Here is an 18,474-nt window from a genome sequence, read left to right as displayed (position 1 = left end):
AAGTGACCGAGTTTTATCCGGCAAAGGGTTGTCAACTCGACAGAATTGCTCAAAACTCTTTCGGTAATGTTTTCTACCACTTTATCAACAAAAACAACCATATTTTTTAAATAAAAGAACATAGACAGGTTTTGAAAATCGTTTATAGACCATATTATAGCTATTTATAGGATAATTTTAATTATTCTAACTATACTAAAAACACTTTAATTTAATGCAAAAATATTGGTTTTATTTTCATTAAACCATATACTATTTCTTTTCTACGAAAAGTGTCGAAATCTTTGAGACAATTGTATATGAAATATCAGATATTTTTAGATAAGGAAGTTGAGTGAGAACTCACATAATTGTGTCCATGTTATCAGGTGGGATGAATGCTATAACTTCAGTAGCATTATTTGAACCATTCTACCAGGTTGCCATTTATAAGAACCATGTGAACTGATGCTACCTATATAATACTCTGCGACCTATACTTGCTTCTAAACTGCCGTATGAAATCTTGGAGAATTTAATTAATTGGGTTAAAATTTCAGGCATTAATTCATATTTCTTTTTGTATTTGATAGTATAGATATAAAATTCAGCTCACCTAATAGTGGTTATCCTGTTAATGTTGTAATGTGAAGCTCAGAAATTGTTTTGGATGAAACTATATGGTCATCCACTTAGATTATGGATTCAGATGTATTATATAATTTTTTACTTTGAAAAGTATTACTGCATTTCTTATGCCGAATTATTTTTAGCATATCTTATCAATCTTTGCGAATCTGTGCCGAAATTTATTGCAAATTTTGTGTACCGAATGCAATTCCTCTTAATTGAGTGCAAAAACGCACACACGAATGTTTCTTGTGTTAAACATAAATCTATTAAAATGTATGCCTGCATATAGGTACAGACATACAGATGTATGTATACATATATACGACGAAGCATGTATAATTGTAACCGCATGAAAATATTTGTACGTACAAAATTATGCGAGCGTGTGCAAATACATTAGAGGCGTGCGTACACTTTAGCGGTTACAGTGGCCACAACACGCTGCGTGAATAAATATCCAACCAGTTGATCTAGTTTCGCACGCAATAACAATAAAAATGTTGTCGGCTAAAAACATACTGCAACAATGAACACAGATAAATTACATTTTTCTGTGCAAAAAAACCCAAAAAAGCAAAAAAAAAAAATTAATGAAAAAGTAAATAAATAAACAACAAGAAGCTAAAGCTTAAAAATGAATGAATATGCTTTCCTGCGGGCGGGTGAACTTTCAATTTTCAATATAAACTCATTAGCATAAAAAACGATTTATTTATGACTAGATGATTTGCTTATTCCACTTTTTCATCATCAACTGTTTGTGGCTGGGTCGAAGAAATAGTAGCAGAGTAGCAGTAATGACCGAAAAAATGGCAACGTCACGACGTCTAAGTCGAGATAAACATTCACTTGCCTTTCTTTGACTTTTACTGCTTTTCTATGCATTCTACACACACACATACACGCACATGTGTATGTAATTCATATGTGCCCCAAATGAGCTTACCTTTCCCAAAATTACAAACATTTCTAAATTTGGTTAAATAAATGTACATATTTATTCATTATTATTCGTTTTTGGTGTCTTCAAAGAATGCTTGGTTGATTTGTGTGGGAGCTGTTTGTTTATCTAGTTATTTCCCTTTCATACTGTAAAAGGGTGAGAGTTACATACATTTGCTTTGTGTGCTTTTGTTTAGTTGTCACCACTTTTCCTTTCAGTTTACTTTTTTAAATGAATTTTCACTTTTTTTAAGATTCTACAATATAAAGGGTCTGTCAACAAGAACAAAGTGATGTTAGAATGTCAAAATTTGGACAAAATGGATTTTGGTTTTTGGTTATGCAGATAATCTTATGCCATTTATGGCCTGAACAAAAATCTGCCAAATGGCCACCATAGCTCCGTTGGCATATCTTCAGCCGCTTACGCCAATTTTCGATAGTCCGGTGCAGCATTTCGCTGAATGGTGGCTTCGGGCTCCTCGGTAGTTGCTGGTATATTGGCATAACCCCAGGAAAAATATATTTAAGTGGCATTAAATCGCATAATCTTTGTCTGCCTAAGGTATTTCTAATTTGCAAATAAAATTATTTCAATCAACTTATCGTTTGTCTTCACTCGGTTTGAATGGATAACTTCTACCCCATAAAATAACCGAATTAGCTAAAACTCAGTTAAATCGGATTATCTGCTCTCATATCTGCATAAAATGAGAATCCGCATAAATGGGAACAACGACATAGGATATACGCGTGCTCAAAGTGTGTGATCCACATGAGTATATTCCGTGATATCGTAAAAAAGATGATAGAAGTGTTTATCAAATTTAACATTTGCTGGCGCAGGGTTCCCTGCATAACTTTAAAGAGAATCAGTTGGCAGCGAAGGGTAAAGTAATGTATGAATATACCAGACTTGAATTTCGGAAAGTTCTCTGCAACAATCATTTTAGATTCCTATAGGAGGAACTAATAGGTGTTAGAACAGGGTTCAAGGTCTATTTTGCTTTTGACCTTTATACTCTGCTATTATAAGTACCGTATAGCTGCTAGTAACGGGTTTTTCATTAAGAGCGCTACAAAAGTTTTTATAAATAAAACAAAAACGGTTTGGGATATCAATGAAATTCTTTATTCATTACGTATGGAACTCGATTTCTTTTGCATGACCGCCACGGGCACGGTTGCAGAAGTCCAGACGCTGAACTCAATTTTCGACGGTTTTCAAGCATAAATCGGCCGATACTGTTGCAATTTCACGTTCGATATTCATACGAAGTTCATCAATCGTCGCTGACTTGTTGGCATAGACTTGACGTAGCCCCACAGAAAATAGTCTAACGGCGTCAAAACGCACGACCGAGGCGGTCAATTGTCTGAGCTCTTTCGTAAGAACCTTCACCAAATTTCATTTTCAATAAATCTATTGTGACATTCGTTGTGTGGTTAGAGGCGCCGTCCTGTTGGATCCACTTATTGCCCAAGTCCATATTATCCAATTCAGGCCAAAAATATTCGGTTATCATTGAGCGGTAGCGATTCCCATTCACAGTAACGTGCCGGGCTTGATCATCACGGAAGTAGTACAGCCCAATGACGCCGCCGGTCAATCAACCCCACCAAATCGTGAATCTTTCCGTAATGAAATGGCAAATCTTACTGAAAAGAAATGTCAAAGAGCGGGAAAAATATGGCGTCGTTTGCTGTCCCTGTCGTTCTACTTTTGTAACGTCCCTTTTGAAACACCCGTTATATATTATATATTCATACATATGTGTTAGAGGGTCATTTTAAGTAAATTTGTTTCTTCAACAAAAAATTTGGCTAAAATCTTTAATGACTGCAAAAGATTATAATTTCATATAATTGGAAAAAAATAATAAGTTTGAATACCTTCAGAATGGTTCATCGCATCAGATATTTTTACCATGCTCAAATATCAAGCTACAAAAGATAGGTTTTTTACAATTTTAAGGCCTTCTTGAATGCTTTAGCCCATTTTTTAATTAAAACAAAAAAGGGTGCTTCAAAATGACACGTCCTAAAGTGTATATAAACATCTATCGAATAAAAATCTATCTGACTGATTTGCTTCTTCTTTAGAAAAGGTCACAACATCCGATTAAGATCATCGGACCAGTGATAAACATTTACAAAATATAGACAAAAGTTTTTATGAGGATTGAAACCAAGTGATCAAAGCCAACGACATTTAGCAAACTACAAATTAAATAGACATAAATACAGCCATAAAACATTTAAATACAACTTAAATGAATTGTTGCAACGCCATCGTTAATGACATTGTAAATGTTTGCGGCATCACTTATTGCTTGAGATAATTAGGCACAAGCAAATTTACAGACAAATGTACAAGTATATCTTATACTCTGTGCATTTATTTAAATTGTTGCTGTTTGTATTTAACTGTGTCAATTATCATTTTGCTGCTTTGTTTTGTTGCTGCGGACCAAAAAACGATTGATATTTTTATCGACCTTGCCATTTCAACAACTAGCAACCGCAGCAACACATAATTACATACTTACATATTGTTATTGTATATTCGTTAGCTTTAGACATTTGTAAGTCCTAAAACTAAAAGAGTCAGATATAGGGTTATGTATACCAAAGTGATTAGAGTCAAAATCCGGATTTGTGTATATTTTGGAGTTACGTATTTTCATACGTATACATATACATAAATAAAGATATTAAAGTGAAATTTGGCACAAAGAATCGCTTTAGGGAGGGGCATATTTGGACGCAATTTTTTTGGAAAGAATTACTAAGTTTTTTGTACATAGAAACTACTTTTTCAACCAAACTCTACAGAGTCGTTTTCTTCAGACATTCCCATATACAGTTCCCCATTTTTTACAATGGGCGTGGCCTCGCCCACTTATGGACCAAAAACCATATCTTGATGACATGTCAATAAAATTCGGAATTCCATATGCCTTGCCTTTCTCATACAAAGGTTATGAAAATCAGTACGTCAGAAACACTAAATTTTACGGAAAAAATTGCATAAGGAAGCTGCACCCAGACTTTTTTGAAAAATTGAAAATGGGCGTGGCCTCGCCCCCTTATGGACCAAAAACCATATCTCAGGAACTACTAGACCGATTTCAATAAAATTCGGTATATAATATTTTCTTAACACCTGATGCATGTACGAAATATGGGTGAAATCGGTTCTAACCACGCTTTCTTCCAATATAAAGTAGTATACATTAGGAACCAATGATGATAGCGGAATAAAACTTTCGAATACGGTATTTGAAAAATATGTAAATGACGTATAATGAAATCTAAAAGCCCTTCCTTACTTGTTTACAATTGATTGCCTTTCTCATAGTAAAATCCTTAAAAGCTTAGCAATATTTTCGTATTGATTCCTTCATTCTACCTTCGTTATAACGGTTGTTGGTAATACATTACTACAATGGAGACATATTTAAGGTTATTTACGGTATTTGATTACCCCCACACTTTATTGCACAATACAGTTAATTGTTGCGAATTCCCCACCAAATTTACGAAAATCAATTTTTTTACGATTCTTTTTTTAAGTTTATGGCATAGCAAATAATTGCACATGTGAATTAATTGCTTTCTTCATTAAGTTCTCTGTTTCTCTATGTTTATTACACTTTAATTTTTGTCATGAAATACGTTGGCGATTTTTTACTCTCATAGCTATTAGGAGGAGTATGAGAAATTGATGCAAATCTTGATTGCTTTGACGTAATGATGACAAGTGAATTAATTTGATTGAGAATATTAGTATATACACAAAAATACATTATACGAGTATAATAGCTGGCAGAAATCAGTACATTTCATATTTGCATATCATGTTTTTAATTTTAATTTAGAAAAAGAAATGCAAAAATTCCTTTTGCATCATTATTCATTTTCAACAATTAGCAAAACAGTATACTATTTTAAAATTTGGAAAAAATAGAACAAAATGTTATTTATCAATATTTACTCAATTTTCGAAGAGAATGTTAAAAATAAAGCTTGTTTACTCTATCCTAGGTGCTTGGATAAATTTTAGACCATTCAACTTTTATTTAGAGAACTAGAGAACTATACCTCTCCCTAAGCTCGTTGAAAAAATTCAATCAAATTTGTATGAGTTGTTCCGGTTTTGACGCAATTTTATTGTAATTGACAGACCGATGCTGTAAGGTTGTCACGGTCGGTCTTCCGTTGTTCGCTTACGCTTGACCTTGTGCATTTGAGGGATCTTTCTAGACCAGAGATGAACGTTAAAGGGCCGTTCAACTGCTGCTAGTTATCAAAGCCGTGTGGAAGAAGGCGAGATGGAATAATGAAGGCACTTTCTCTGCTAATTTTCATCTTTCCGCTGCCTGAAGTTGAAATTTCTTGGTAGATATGTATGAATACTTGTATCTTCGGCAAATCTGGTAAATTGGCTGAGATTGATAACACTGCATTAAGGGATCGTCTCAGTGTGACCCTACGAAAAATCACTGATATTCCTGATTTTTCGTAGAAAAAAAATCAAGATTTAAAAAAAAAAAACTTCTATAACGCGATAGAGAATGACGTTAGAAATGTTCTTTCGAAATTGGAACTAGATATCTTCAAAATTCTCCCTTTGGGAGTGGAATCCGTTTTGATAAACACAATTCTGGGAAAACCGCATTTAAAGATTGGAGTCGCTATGTTCCCCATTCTGTTCCCTTTCTACAAAAACGCTGTAGCGACCGTAATAATTTTAAAATTTTAGAGAATGTTTATTGTAGTGTATAGTTTCCGATAATGCAACAAAAAAAATCGATTTCTCGAAAATTTCACCCTGAGATGATTCCTTAACATATTTGTGGTCAAAACTCTTCGTAAATCTACATCTAGGAGGTTTGGACGTCATAAACACCAGCGTTCACAAGAGTCAAATGGGATACTTGGTGTGAGGATCTGTTCTAAGACTTTACCTAACCTAAACCATTTCTTCGGTATTTTGGGCAAGTGATTAGGATCGTTATTCTGTTAAATTCCTTTGGGCAGACGCTGTTATCTACAAAATTATGTTTTTAATACCAAATATGCCTAAGAAAGTAACACCAAAGTCGAAAATGAGTAATAATGGTTACTGTATTAAATATTACATGATTGTCATATGATAAAAAAATACATATCACGTAATTTAATACAAATTTATATCTTCGCCTTCAAAATAGGAATCATCAGGAATGAAGAGTTTGATGAATGTAAGCATTGAGTTACGTTCTCAGTTTTTATATTGTGACTGTCATTCTATGTGGATTTTGCAAAAGACTCGAGTTTTTTGGTACGATTTTAGCATAGACACAAACTTTAACCAAAACTTTATCCAAAATCAGTGGAGTTAATCCATATGGGATACTGAGGTCATTTCCTACCTTTCTGATGCCGACATGACGATCTTCAAGTACTGTTTCTTTGAATTTTTGAATGTTATCATAATTAGCCGGACAAACTTTTCGCGTCGTTAACGTCGTTGGATTAGGTTAATAATAGAAGCCAAAAACACACTAAAATTATGAAGATCTGTAGAAAACCACTTATCTCGGTCATTTATAATTAGTTCTCTGAGTTGTAATGTTCCTGGCCTACCTTTTCTGTGTAAGGAAGTTTGCAGATCACTTCTTGAAAAAAATTTGGATTTACTAATGCTAATGCAGAAATTGATAAATCAAGCGCTTATAATCATATAGTTAATGATATTTTTAATAATTCAATTAAGTAGACTAATTCTTCCAAAAAAAAAACCTATATTTAATTTACATTTTTTCAAATACTTATTACTATTATGATATTTTCTTAAGCTGCATTCTTCATTCTTCATATACAACATACATATTAAGTTCTTCAATATAAATTCAACTTTACCTTTGTTTGCGAATTCAATGCTTTTAGAAATTCTAGATTTTAGCACTTACTTTTTGTTTACTCCGATATTTACATTAAAAATCAGAACACCTTCAAAAAATAATTTAATAATCTAGGATAGCTTGAGTCAGCCAGTCAAAGCGGTCATAATTAATGTACTGAAGGTGTTAAAAACTCGTTTTAACAGTTCATAAATGTAATTAACACAATTAGAATACACAGCGACGCACAAATGTCATGCAAAGAAATCATGTCAACGCAGCAAAGTGTCAACAAAGCGTCAAAGAAGTGAAATACCACAAGTGAAGTGTGTCAACAGTTTTGAACCAAAATGACCACGACTATATTTCAACTGAATTTTTTGGTTGAAAAATAAAAAAATCTTTATTTCGTGAAAAACGAAAGCTACACAAACAAACGGAGTTCCACATACACATTTTGGTATGTGTGTGTCTTGGAGCGCGTGCCCATTTTGTTTTTTATTTCTTTTAAATGGTGCACCGTTAGTTTGTCTGCAAAAGTGAGGTTAAAATTGCTATTGTTGTTGTTTTTTTTATTTATTCCTGTATCTGGACGGTGTTAGGTCGTTTCATTGTTTTGAACACGCGTTGACACGTGTTTTGAGATAAGAGTGAGTATGAATCTAACATGCAACTATTTTGGCTAGTTTCCATTTAGATTTAATTAATTTATTGTAATTTGTTTTTGATAATGCGTTTTAGATAAAATTACTTATTTTGTTAAATTTTATCGGATCTCTGACATCGTTTTTTAACCGTGTATCTATCCTTAACTCTTTCGGACAAGAAACCGTTATAGGGTAATATTTGACAATGTTTTTGCTGTTACTGTACTTTCTGCCTCCTTTCCGAATCTACGTTCTTTCAGTCATCCCCGCAACGTGAAGAAGGCCTGCTTTACTTTACTACTGGCATTACTTTTATCATAAACAAAGGGCACAATAGATCTAAGCTCGCGGCGCATTCCTCGTCTATCTATCATAGACAAGAAAATCAATATTTTTAGGTTATTCTAAGGTATCGATCACCTGACCCTTATCAACCGACGATTCGCTTTGAGCCAACCACAAAATTAGCGGCTAATATCAATCCCAGCAACTTAGTCGTCGAAAGTGTATCTAACGTGATACTCGTACTCTTATATATTTCTGGAAAAGTCTGTTCAATTGAGAAGAAAGTATATAGAAGATGATATTTTTCGGATTTACTCTGATGATGTCTATAAACTTTAGTATATGAATTCATAGATTTATAGCAAGCAAAGATTTTATATTTAGATTATAGAAAGGGTGATTCATTTCGAGATTCCCTACTTTTTTAAAGAAAAAAACACATAAACTTCAAATTTAATAGGGAATGTTTATTATCATTCAAAAGAACATTCTTTGGTATTTATTTCATTGAAGATTATCTTTTTCAAATGTTGGTCGCGCTTAAGTCTCAAATGGTCCATTCGTTGAGTCCAATTTTCGATGATTCTTTCGCCATTTTGACTAATAACTGGCGAATAACACGCGTGATATTTTGCTTCAAGACCTAAATCGAAGCGGGATTTTCCGCATAGATTTTACATATCCTCACAGGAAAAATGTTAATGGTGTGATATCACATGATCTTGGGGCCAATCGACCAGCCCAAAACGTGAAATTATCAGCTTACCAAAATGTTCTCTCAATAAATCCATTGATTGTGGGAAGTCGCGCCGTCTTATTGAGATCACGAGCTTCAATTTAAGGCATCAAAAAGTCTGTTATAATGACGCGATAACGGTCGCCATTGACGGGGAAATATGGACCAATTATTTTTGCAGAACACAAACCACACTAAACCGTTGTTTATTCTGGAAGAAATGGTAGCGCTTGAATCTCTTAAGGTCTACGTCCCGAATGCGGCAACTGTTTACTTACCCATTGAGCCAGAAATGGGCCACATCGCTGAACAAAATTTGCCTCGAAAACGTCGAGTCTTCTTGAAACTTTTCAAGAACCTATAGAGAGAAGCGGTGTCGCTTGAGAATGAGTAGCGGCTTCAGTTCTTGCACAATCGACTCTTCACAGTCTTCGTATACACTCTTAGATACGGCTGTTATATTTGCCTCACTGCGTGCTGGATGTGGTCAGTTCGGTCGAATATTATCCAATAATGAATGCTGGGTCTCAAGATGAGGGATGATGTTGCGAATAGTACGCTCAGTAGGTCGATTATGTTGACCATAAGTTGAATGAAGCGCGCGAAACACATTCTTTACAGAACGTGAATTTTCGCAGTAAAATTGAACGATTTGTAAACGTTGTTTAGGCGTAAACCTTTCTGTAATGTAATACCAAACAATACTGATAAAAAATAACATGACAGCTCGATACGACTCTTGCGTGATCTGTCCAAAGAAGGCTATTGAAAAAAGTATTTCTACTTGGATCATCCTTTATTATAACTGGAGGTGAAGTTCTATTGACATCTTATAATACAGAAACGGAAAGATTTTCGAACTTCCAATATGTGAGTTACCTTAATGAAATTAAGAGAGGGTGTTTTACTCATATTTAGCAGTGACCTAGCCGCCTTATATGCTCATGTATTTTTAAATAATTTTATTGCTTTGAGTTCAATTAATAAACTGATCTACTTTTTGTAAGTAACAGTAAGGAAATGTGTATACGAGTATACACATGCATAAGAAATAATTATAATGTTGAAAATATTTCGACTTATAGATTTTTATTACTACGAGCATATTTTCATAATTTAATGTTATTTATTTATGTCTTTCAAAAAGTCTTCAGTAGCTTTTTGTTGTACTTGTCAATGAGATTGGATGCCCCACAAAACATTTCGCGGTCAGTAATAATTGCTATTTGTACTCCAATTAACAACTTCTTTTCTACACATTTCCTCTTTCGGTTGGTGATGCTCAGCTTGAGTCTTAGCCAACAATAAAGGTTTTAGGTTTGATGCGCAGGCGCATGCGTGGCCACACTCGTCAGCTTGCTAAGCTATCATTACTGTTATTACTTATAATCTTTACTCACTGCAGTACTAAATATGTTTATAGTTTTTTTTTTACCCGTGTGCACTCATATGTTTGCATACATTAACTCCCGCAGAGCAATTGTGTACCGTAATCTGTGCAACGGTTAATTACTTGGTTATCTGTGCACCTAGCAATTAAACGATTTTAATTAACACATTCACTTTTACTTTTATTTCCACTCTTAAGTGTCTTAAGAGTGCTTGCAGGTTAGTTAATTATTCATACTCGTACAATATGTGCGTATCTAAAAATTATGTACAAAGTAAAAATTTTATATGAAATCCCAATTCAGAATTGAAAATTTCACTTTTTTATTTCCTATTTCAGAATAAGCAGAAATCAAGCGCGGATAGCAAGAGCAGCTCAGCCGAAAAATCGTCGAAATCTGGAAGTGCCAACGGTGTATCCAATAGTAACAGCAACAATAACAACAATAATAATACTACTCGAGAGAATAACAATGTTTGCGGTAAACACATCTCAAACGGCAAAGCAAATTGGAATGCAAAGGTGAGTCTCTTCTCAATTATTTTATTGATGAGGTTGTTCGGTAAAATTGAGATAAGAGAAATATCTCTAGTATTACTATTGTGTGATAATGCAATCAATAAGTTCGTTCGAAGTAAAAACCTTTCGTTCGAAATATATTCAGTAAGAGAGCACCTCAAGGTTTTGGAAAAGGTAGTTTTTTTTACCATTAAAAGTTTGATATAAGCTTAAGTAGTTTCCAAAACGTGGCAAATATTTATCAAATAAATGACTGAATGGTATTAAGTTAAGACAGTAATGTTATATATACAGGGTTACCCACTCGAAGTGTTACCTATTCAAACGACTATAATTTTTTAGTTTGATAATATTTTTATTGATTCCAATGACAAAAATGTATGAAAATAATCAAAAATTTAGAATCCATTCACTTTAGCTCGATATGGCCACCTTTTGCCTTGACTATGGCCCTCAAACGGTCAAAAAACGAGTTGCATGCTGCACGAATGTGAGCTTGTGGTATTTTGGCCCATTCACGTACAATCGCTTTCTTGAGCGCATCCATACTGGTGTATTTTTTAGTCCACACCTTGCTCTCTAAAATGGACCAGATGGAAAAGTCCATCGGATTTGCGTCTGGTGAATTCGAAAGCCATTGTGTCGACGAAATGAAGCGTGGAACATGATTTTTTAACCACTCTTGGTTAATTCTCGCTTTATGTGACGGCGCCGAGTCTTGTTGGAACGTCCATTCTTTCCGGCCGAAGTGTTTACGTGCCCACGGCTCTAAAGCACCTTCCAAAATATTTTCACGATAATAAGTCGCATTTACTTTGACACCAGGCTCGATGAAAACGACTGGAGAGCGCCCATCAGCGGTCACGGCAGCCCATACCATCACTTGCGATGGGAAATTACTTCGGGTGGCCATTCGTAGGCTTAAATTCTCGTACGTGCGTTCGGTCAAGTAAACACGGTCATTTTTTTATGAATTGCTCAATAGGGAAATTCTTCTCATCAGAAAACACAATGTTCGGAAATTCGCCACGTTCGTGCAAGTGTAACAACTCCTTCGCTCTTTCGAGTCTAACTTTTTTTTGCTGCGGTGTAAGATTGTGTCCTTTTTGGAACTTGTAAGGCTTGACCTTTAGCTCATTTTTCAACAGTCGTTGCATTGAACTTTGCGAAATTTTCAGCTCTTTAGCCATTTGATTGCCACTTCGACGTGGATTTCGTTCAAGTCGAGCCTTCACTTTTCGAATCATCTCAGGTGATGTTGCTGTTTTCTTATGACCACCTCCATGGCGTTTTGCGATGCTGCCAGTATCATTGTAACGATTTATAGTGCGATACACAAACATTTTGTTCACTTCGAGATGTTTTAGCTGACGAACAATTGCTGCGTGTGATTTTCCAGCCAAATATAAAGCAATCACACTATTACGTTTAAATTCCATCACGTATAACTTTTTTTTCACACGACACAGACTAAAATGTTTTTGTACGCTTGTAAACAATGGAATGATTTGTTATTGGTGTAAATTTAAGCGCGCTGTCATTAATAGTGTGGTAGTTATAGCAGTTTGAATTTGGTAACACTTCGAGTGGGTAACCCGTATATCATGAATATTTTAACCCATTTGCCTCCACCAAAGGGTATCATAGTGCTTTTAAGACAAAAAAAGTAGTTAAAAGCTCAGGTGTATGATCACCTAAATTTCATTTAGTTATTCTTATTGAACTTTTTTTGTAGTTTTTTTTTGTAAGAAGACCACTAATTCTTATATAAAAACTAACTAATACTTTTTATAAAGGAAAGTAACCGAAACTTTCATGAAAATAGTACAAATTATTGAGACTGTGAGTTTCAAAATGACTTCTGGTATAGGTTTATTAGAAAACGGGTCTGGCTTTTATAATTTACACAAAAGCTCGATACATACTTTCTATTTATATTTTAATATTAGTTTACTATGTAGACTATTCTCCGAGTGATTTTATAATAATTATAGAAAGCCCTGTAAATACTTATATATATATAAATAAAATTAGTGTAGATTAAAGTTGAGGACTGCACTGCAACCAGTGGTTCCTTCTTTTATCACATCACTGCATATAACTTTGCTGTATTAAGAAGGCTTAGCAAAGCTACTGAATTAATGGATGTCAAATGTTCTCTTATTGCATTCAGTTTCCCGAAAGCATGACGGGGAGACTTGTAGTTGGGGAGCAATCAAATATAAAACCCTACTAGCTGTCTTAGTTTATCCCTGAAGAGGACAATTAGTTACTTAAATCTTTTTTTATTGAACTCTCCCAGAAATAGCATCACATTGCAAAATCCGAGCATTTGCTGACAGTTTTTTTTTGTTGTTTTTCTTTAAAATAATCTCTTCACTGCAAACTGATGGCGTTGACCTGAGCTTGAAAAACTGGACATGCGCATAGACTATTTCGTATGTACCAATTCTATACCATTGCAGAGTACTCCTTCTCAGGTGGAGTCCACTCAGTCGCGTATACAGCTCAGTGATATTTGAAATATTTTAAAGTATATTTTCTTGGTGATGCTGTCTCTAGGAAAACTTGCTACTTTCTCTCCAATGATCATTTGTTTCTGAGCACTTGTTCTAATGATGTCTAGGCTAAGATTGATCTCTTTGCCGTGATTTCTACAAGGTGCTTTCCAAAGTAAATAGGACTTAAAAAACGTAGAACAAATGGTTTTTTTGGCAAAATCAATTTATTTTATTCAAAAAAGTCTCCTGCTTCAATACAGCTTTTTGCACGGTCCAAAAGCATGTCGAACGAGTGTTTTAGCTCGTTGGCCGGTATGGCCGCCAGTATGCCGGTGCAAGCTTTTTGAATGGCCTCTACGTCTGCATAACGCTTTCCTTTCATGGGCAAATGCATTTTTCCGAAAAGGAAGAAGTCGCACGGTGCCATATCAGGTGAATACGGGGAATGGTTAATGGTTAAAATGTGATTTTTGGTCAAATAATCGGTCACCTGCGTCGATCGATGAGACGGCGCGATATTCAGGCCGAATACGTCGAATACGACGCACCAAACTCTTCAAAGCGCCAAGGTATAATACCGCATTAACATTTTGGCCGGGTGGAACAAATTCTTTGTGGACAATACCTTTTGAATCATAAGAGCAAATCAGCATTGTCTTCACTTTTGACTTCTCAATGCGCGATTTTTTGGGTTTCGGCTCGTCCGGTGCCTTCCATTGAGCTCTCTGGCGTTTCATTTCGGGATCATATAGGAAACACGTCACCAGTCACAATATTGTAAAGGAAGTTTTTGACCTGTTTGACCTCTTTAATGATGTCCTTCGAATGTTGGATTTGGAGCAATTTTTGGTCGTCAGTCAATTTGTGCGTAACAAACATAAAATGCGATAAATCGATGTTTTGGATATATTCAATTCCATTTCCATAAATTTCTGTAACGATTTCGGCTGATTTTTGATGAATTCACGCACAGTTTTGATGGAATTTCCGGGGATCACAGATTTTGATTGGTCCACATGTTGTTGATCGTCATTTATGTCCTCACGGCGACTTTGAAAACGTTGAAACCACTCGTGCACTCTGCTACGGGATAGGCAATCATCGCCATAAACTTGTTTCATCAATTGAAACGTTTCGGTAAAAGTTTTACCTATTTTAAAGCAAAATTTAATGTTGGCTCTTTGTTCGTAGCTCGTTTTCGCACCGATAACACAAACATACTGACACTTAAAACGCAATAACTTCACTTCCATGAAATGTCATGAAATTCTCACTGGACAATCGATAAAGATAGCAGATTCTAACGCACCAGTCGACATATATGTAGATGGCGCCACCAGGGGGCGCTAGATTAAAAAAGTCCTGTTTACTTTGGAAAGCACCTTGTACAATGATATTGAGCGGATTGATACCCATAACCATATGCTTTTCTTAAAACTAAAAAGCGTTTCCTAACTGGTTACATAAATTTCAGATTTTATTTTACCGATTTAACTGAAATTTTTCCTATAATGCATATTAACATGTTTTAGCCTTATTATGTAAATGTAAAAACTCATAAATTCCAATTTCAGTAACAATTACATAGTCGCGTAGTCGAATTTAGTTTGCCACGCTTTGACATACAAACAAAAAATGGTTACGATTACATCTATAAACTAATTTTTTGACCGTCTCAACTGCACGTCTTCAGCACACTGACTTTTATGACATTAACACAATTAATATTTCTATTACGCTTATCTTCTCGCTTTACTTCGTTTTCTGCTGCTGGACATACTATACATATAGTATGTAATTAAAAAAGTTAAAGTTATGCATATGTGTAGATAGAAGTGGAGAGAGAAAACTAGAAAAGTTTTCCTTATTGACGATCACGTAATTGAGATCAACGCTTCTGCTTTATAAAGCTTTTTTAGAGCAAAAATATGATGTTTCTTGCTCTGTGCTCTTAACTATACGTCGAAATGCACTACCTGTACCAGTATTAAGGTGAGCGCTTTGATTGGTTGGTTGGGAGGGCCATCATTAAGCGCATTCTGCTCCCGGGTGGTAACCAAATTATGACTTACCTAACGGATTTAGTAAAAAAACTAATTTAACCAATTGCCCAATATCTCTTAAGTTGGAGCGTTGGGATCGGTAGAATATATTCCATTTCATCCGGCAGCGTCTCATCATCCTCCCCGTATGTTCTGCATTTCACCGAATTCACTTTTCCAATTTTGTGAAGATGTGATGTTAAGTTAGGGTGTCCTGCGATGACCCCTACAATATTACTAAGTTCTCTTTTGCCTAGAAGTAGAAGCTCTTTGGTCTGTACACAAAGTAACTTTGTGGTGTGTCCAGCGTTGCTAGTTGCTCAGATGGTCCACCCATTGAGTCCAATTTTCTATGACTCGTTCGTTCGAGCATTTCTACTGGTTGATTCGTTGCGGTATTGTCCGCATACGCTTTAGACTTTACATATCCCCACACGTCTCCAAAACGTGAAATTATATGCTCACCGAAGTGTTCTCTTATCAAATTCAGTAATTGATGCGATGTGTGGAAAGTGGCGCCGTCTTGTTGAAATCAAATGAATGAAGAAATATGTACCGACGATTCCACCGGCCCACAAACCTCACCGATCCGTTGTTATTTCTGAAAGAAATGACAGCTCTTGAATCTCTTGAGGTTGCTTCTTGTCCCAAATGCGACAATTTTGCTTGTTTACTTACTCAGAAATGGGCCTCATCGCTGAACAAAATTTAGCCCAAAAACGTTGCATCTTCTTGGAACTTTTCAAGAACCAATAGAGCGAAGCGATGTCCCTTGGGAAGGTCGAGCAGCTTCAGTTTTTGCACAAGCTATATTTTGTACGCTTTCAATTTAAGTTGTCGACGTGAAATGCGCCAAGTAGTTCCATACGTCAGTCCGAGTTGCTGCGAACGGCGCCGAATCGATTGTCCACGGTCTTCGTGTACACTTTCAGCTAGCCAATAATGAATGCTGGGTCTCAAGATGGGTGGTGGTGTTGCGAATAGTACGCACAGGAAGCCGATTGTGACGATTTTACTTATTGCTTTAAAATTATTCTTTTCTTTAAATTTGGGCACTCCATTACTATTTTTTGTTTGAACTTCTTTAACACCTTAATTAAATTAAATTATACACCATCAGTATCTGTTCCCAAATGTTGTATCTTCTATGGAAAATATCGCACCCTAATGTCGTACTGTGTAATTAAGTATTCGCACTAACGAAGCAGTTTTTTTATTTTTTTATTTTGCGCTCATTTGTCGAATTTGCGATCTATGAACCATGCAAACTGACATGGTCAATAAAATTTAAATTGTATTGTGCCACACGCATCTACATATCAAATATACATACGTTTTTTGTGCATTATGAGTATAGTAGGATGAATGGACATTGAAAAAGAGATATGAGCTGCCGTTGTTTATGCAGCAGTCGAATAGATGAAGGAAAGAAAGTCGGCTGAATAGTTATGAAAACCAGCGTTGCCGAGAAAAGAGTAGAAAGACCCGAATGACGTTTACGCTTGCGCAATGAGGAAGAAAAAACTCGTCAATAATAAATACAAAAGAAAAGCGAATCGTCTTACGCATCAGAAGACGGCAATTTGTTGTTGCCGGTCAAGCAGAGCTACAAGTAATGACAGAAAGTCATGTTGCGCATTATGTTGCATGCAACATTTGTGCTTTTACTATAGTATATGACTAGCTAAGAGTATATGTACTTGTGGCAGCGTAGTCGCTTAGCCGTACATGTGTACTGTTGTACATACATACATACATGTCCAACTGCATTGTGTGCTCACAGATATATAGTATATACTCATATGCCACAAAGTAGATTTAATTAGCCGTTTTGTTCGCTAACAAAGTCGTATATTTAGCAGAGGGAAAGTAGGCCTTCGTAAAGATCTGTCGATTCATACGTATTTTATGTTTATCTCTTTGTGTTGAATCTCTCAGGTTTTCCGCGCTTTTCGCATTACATTGTACTTTCAACTGATTGACCGGCTCTTGACCTAAAATTAGGTCAATGTTTGATGCATTAGGTCCACTAGAGGTTGCTTAATTTCAATATAGTCAAAAGTTTATATTTCGCCGAACTTTGTGCCTGAAAAAATTAAAATAAAACCTCAGTCGAAAGTCGTCGAATTTTGGTGGAACTTTATAATGAATATGCTCTAGTTGAGTGGAAAGTGTCAAAAGTGGTTTGCACTATTTATAAGTGGTGATTTTGATTTGGAACACGAAGAACGTCTTGGGCGGTCGAAAAACTTTACAGAAGAGGGACTGTAAGCATTACTCGATGAGGATTGTTGTAAAACACAAGAAGAGTTCGGAGAATCGTTCCGAGTCACTCAAGCAACTAGGAAAGCTGCCGGAGAAGCAATGAAATTGGGTGTCATATGAAGTGAAGCCAAAAGACATTAAAAGACGATTTTGCTTGTCAAAAATACTTATTGAACGCTACAAAAAGAATTCAAATTCGACTTCTCCAAACGTAAAAAGTCATATGTGAAACCTGTCTCAAATCAATTGTAAAGTTGAATATCTATTACGCCAAGATAACTCTGTATTTGTTGAGATCAGAAGAGCTACTGTACTATGAGCTTTTAAAAGCGAGTGAAACCATTAACTAGGAATACTATCGACAACATCTAATTAAAAGCGTGCTTGTGCCGAAAAACGAACGATATTTGCAACTAAAGACGAAGTAACAACGGCTGGGTCTGCCTCACCCATCTTATAGCTTAGACCTTGCTGCTTCTGACTACCTCTTTTCAGGTCGAAAGAAATACGGCTGACATCATCTTGGCTGCCAATTCGGCAGAGTAATTTTGGAATGGAATCCACTAACTGTCAGAAAAATAGGAAAATGTTAAATTTTCATCTTCACAATATTTTGAATAATACTATTGTATATTTTTTTATATCCT

At 35.4% G+C, this 18,474-nt stretch overlaps 1 protein-coding gene across 2 annotated transcripts in view; it reads left to right on the top strand.

Moving 5' to 3' along the window:
* LOC126760339 (farnesol dehydrogenase-like) overlaps nucleotides 1-18,474 on the top strand; it is an 89,974-nt gene that overhangs the window by 40,520 nt on the left and 30,980 nt on the right. For both annotated transcript variants that reach the window (XM_050475913.1, XM_050475912.1), the window contains exon 2: nucleotides 10,840-11,022. In XM_050475913.1, coding sequence (XP_050331870.1) covers nucleotides 10,840-11,022 — 183 coding nt within the window. The remainder of the gene's footprint in view (nucleotides 1-10,839; nucleotides 11,023-18,474) is intronic.

The sequence above is a fragment of the Bactrocera neohumeralis genome, chromosome 5 (genome assembly GCF_024586455.1).
Source record: "Bactrocera neohumeralis isolate Rockhampton chromosome 5, APGP_CSIRO_Bneo_wtdbg2-racon-allhic-juicebox.fasta_v2, whole genome shotgun sequence".
NCBI classification, from domain to species: domain Eukaryota; kingdom Metazoa; phylum Arthropoda; class Insecta; order Diptera; family Tephritidae; genus Bactrocera; species Bactrocera neohumeralis.
Note: the sequence above shows the minus strand (reverse complement) of the source record. Positions and strands in the feature narration are given on the sequence as shown.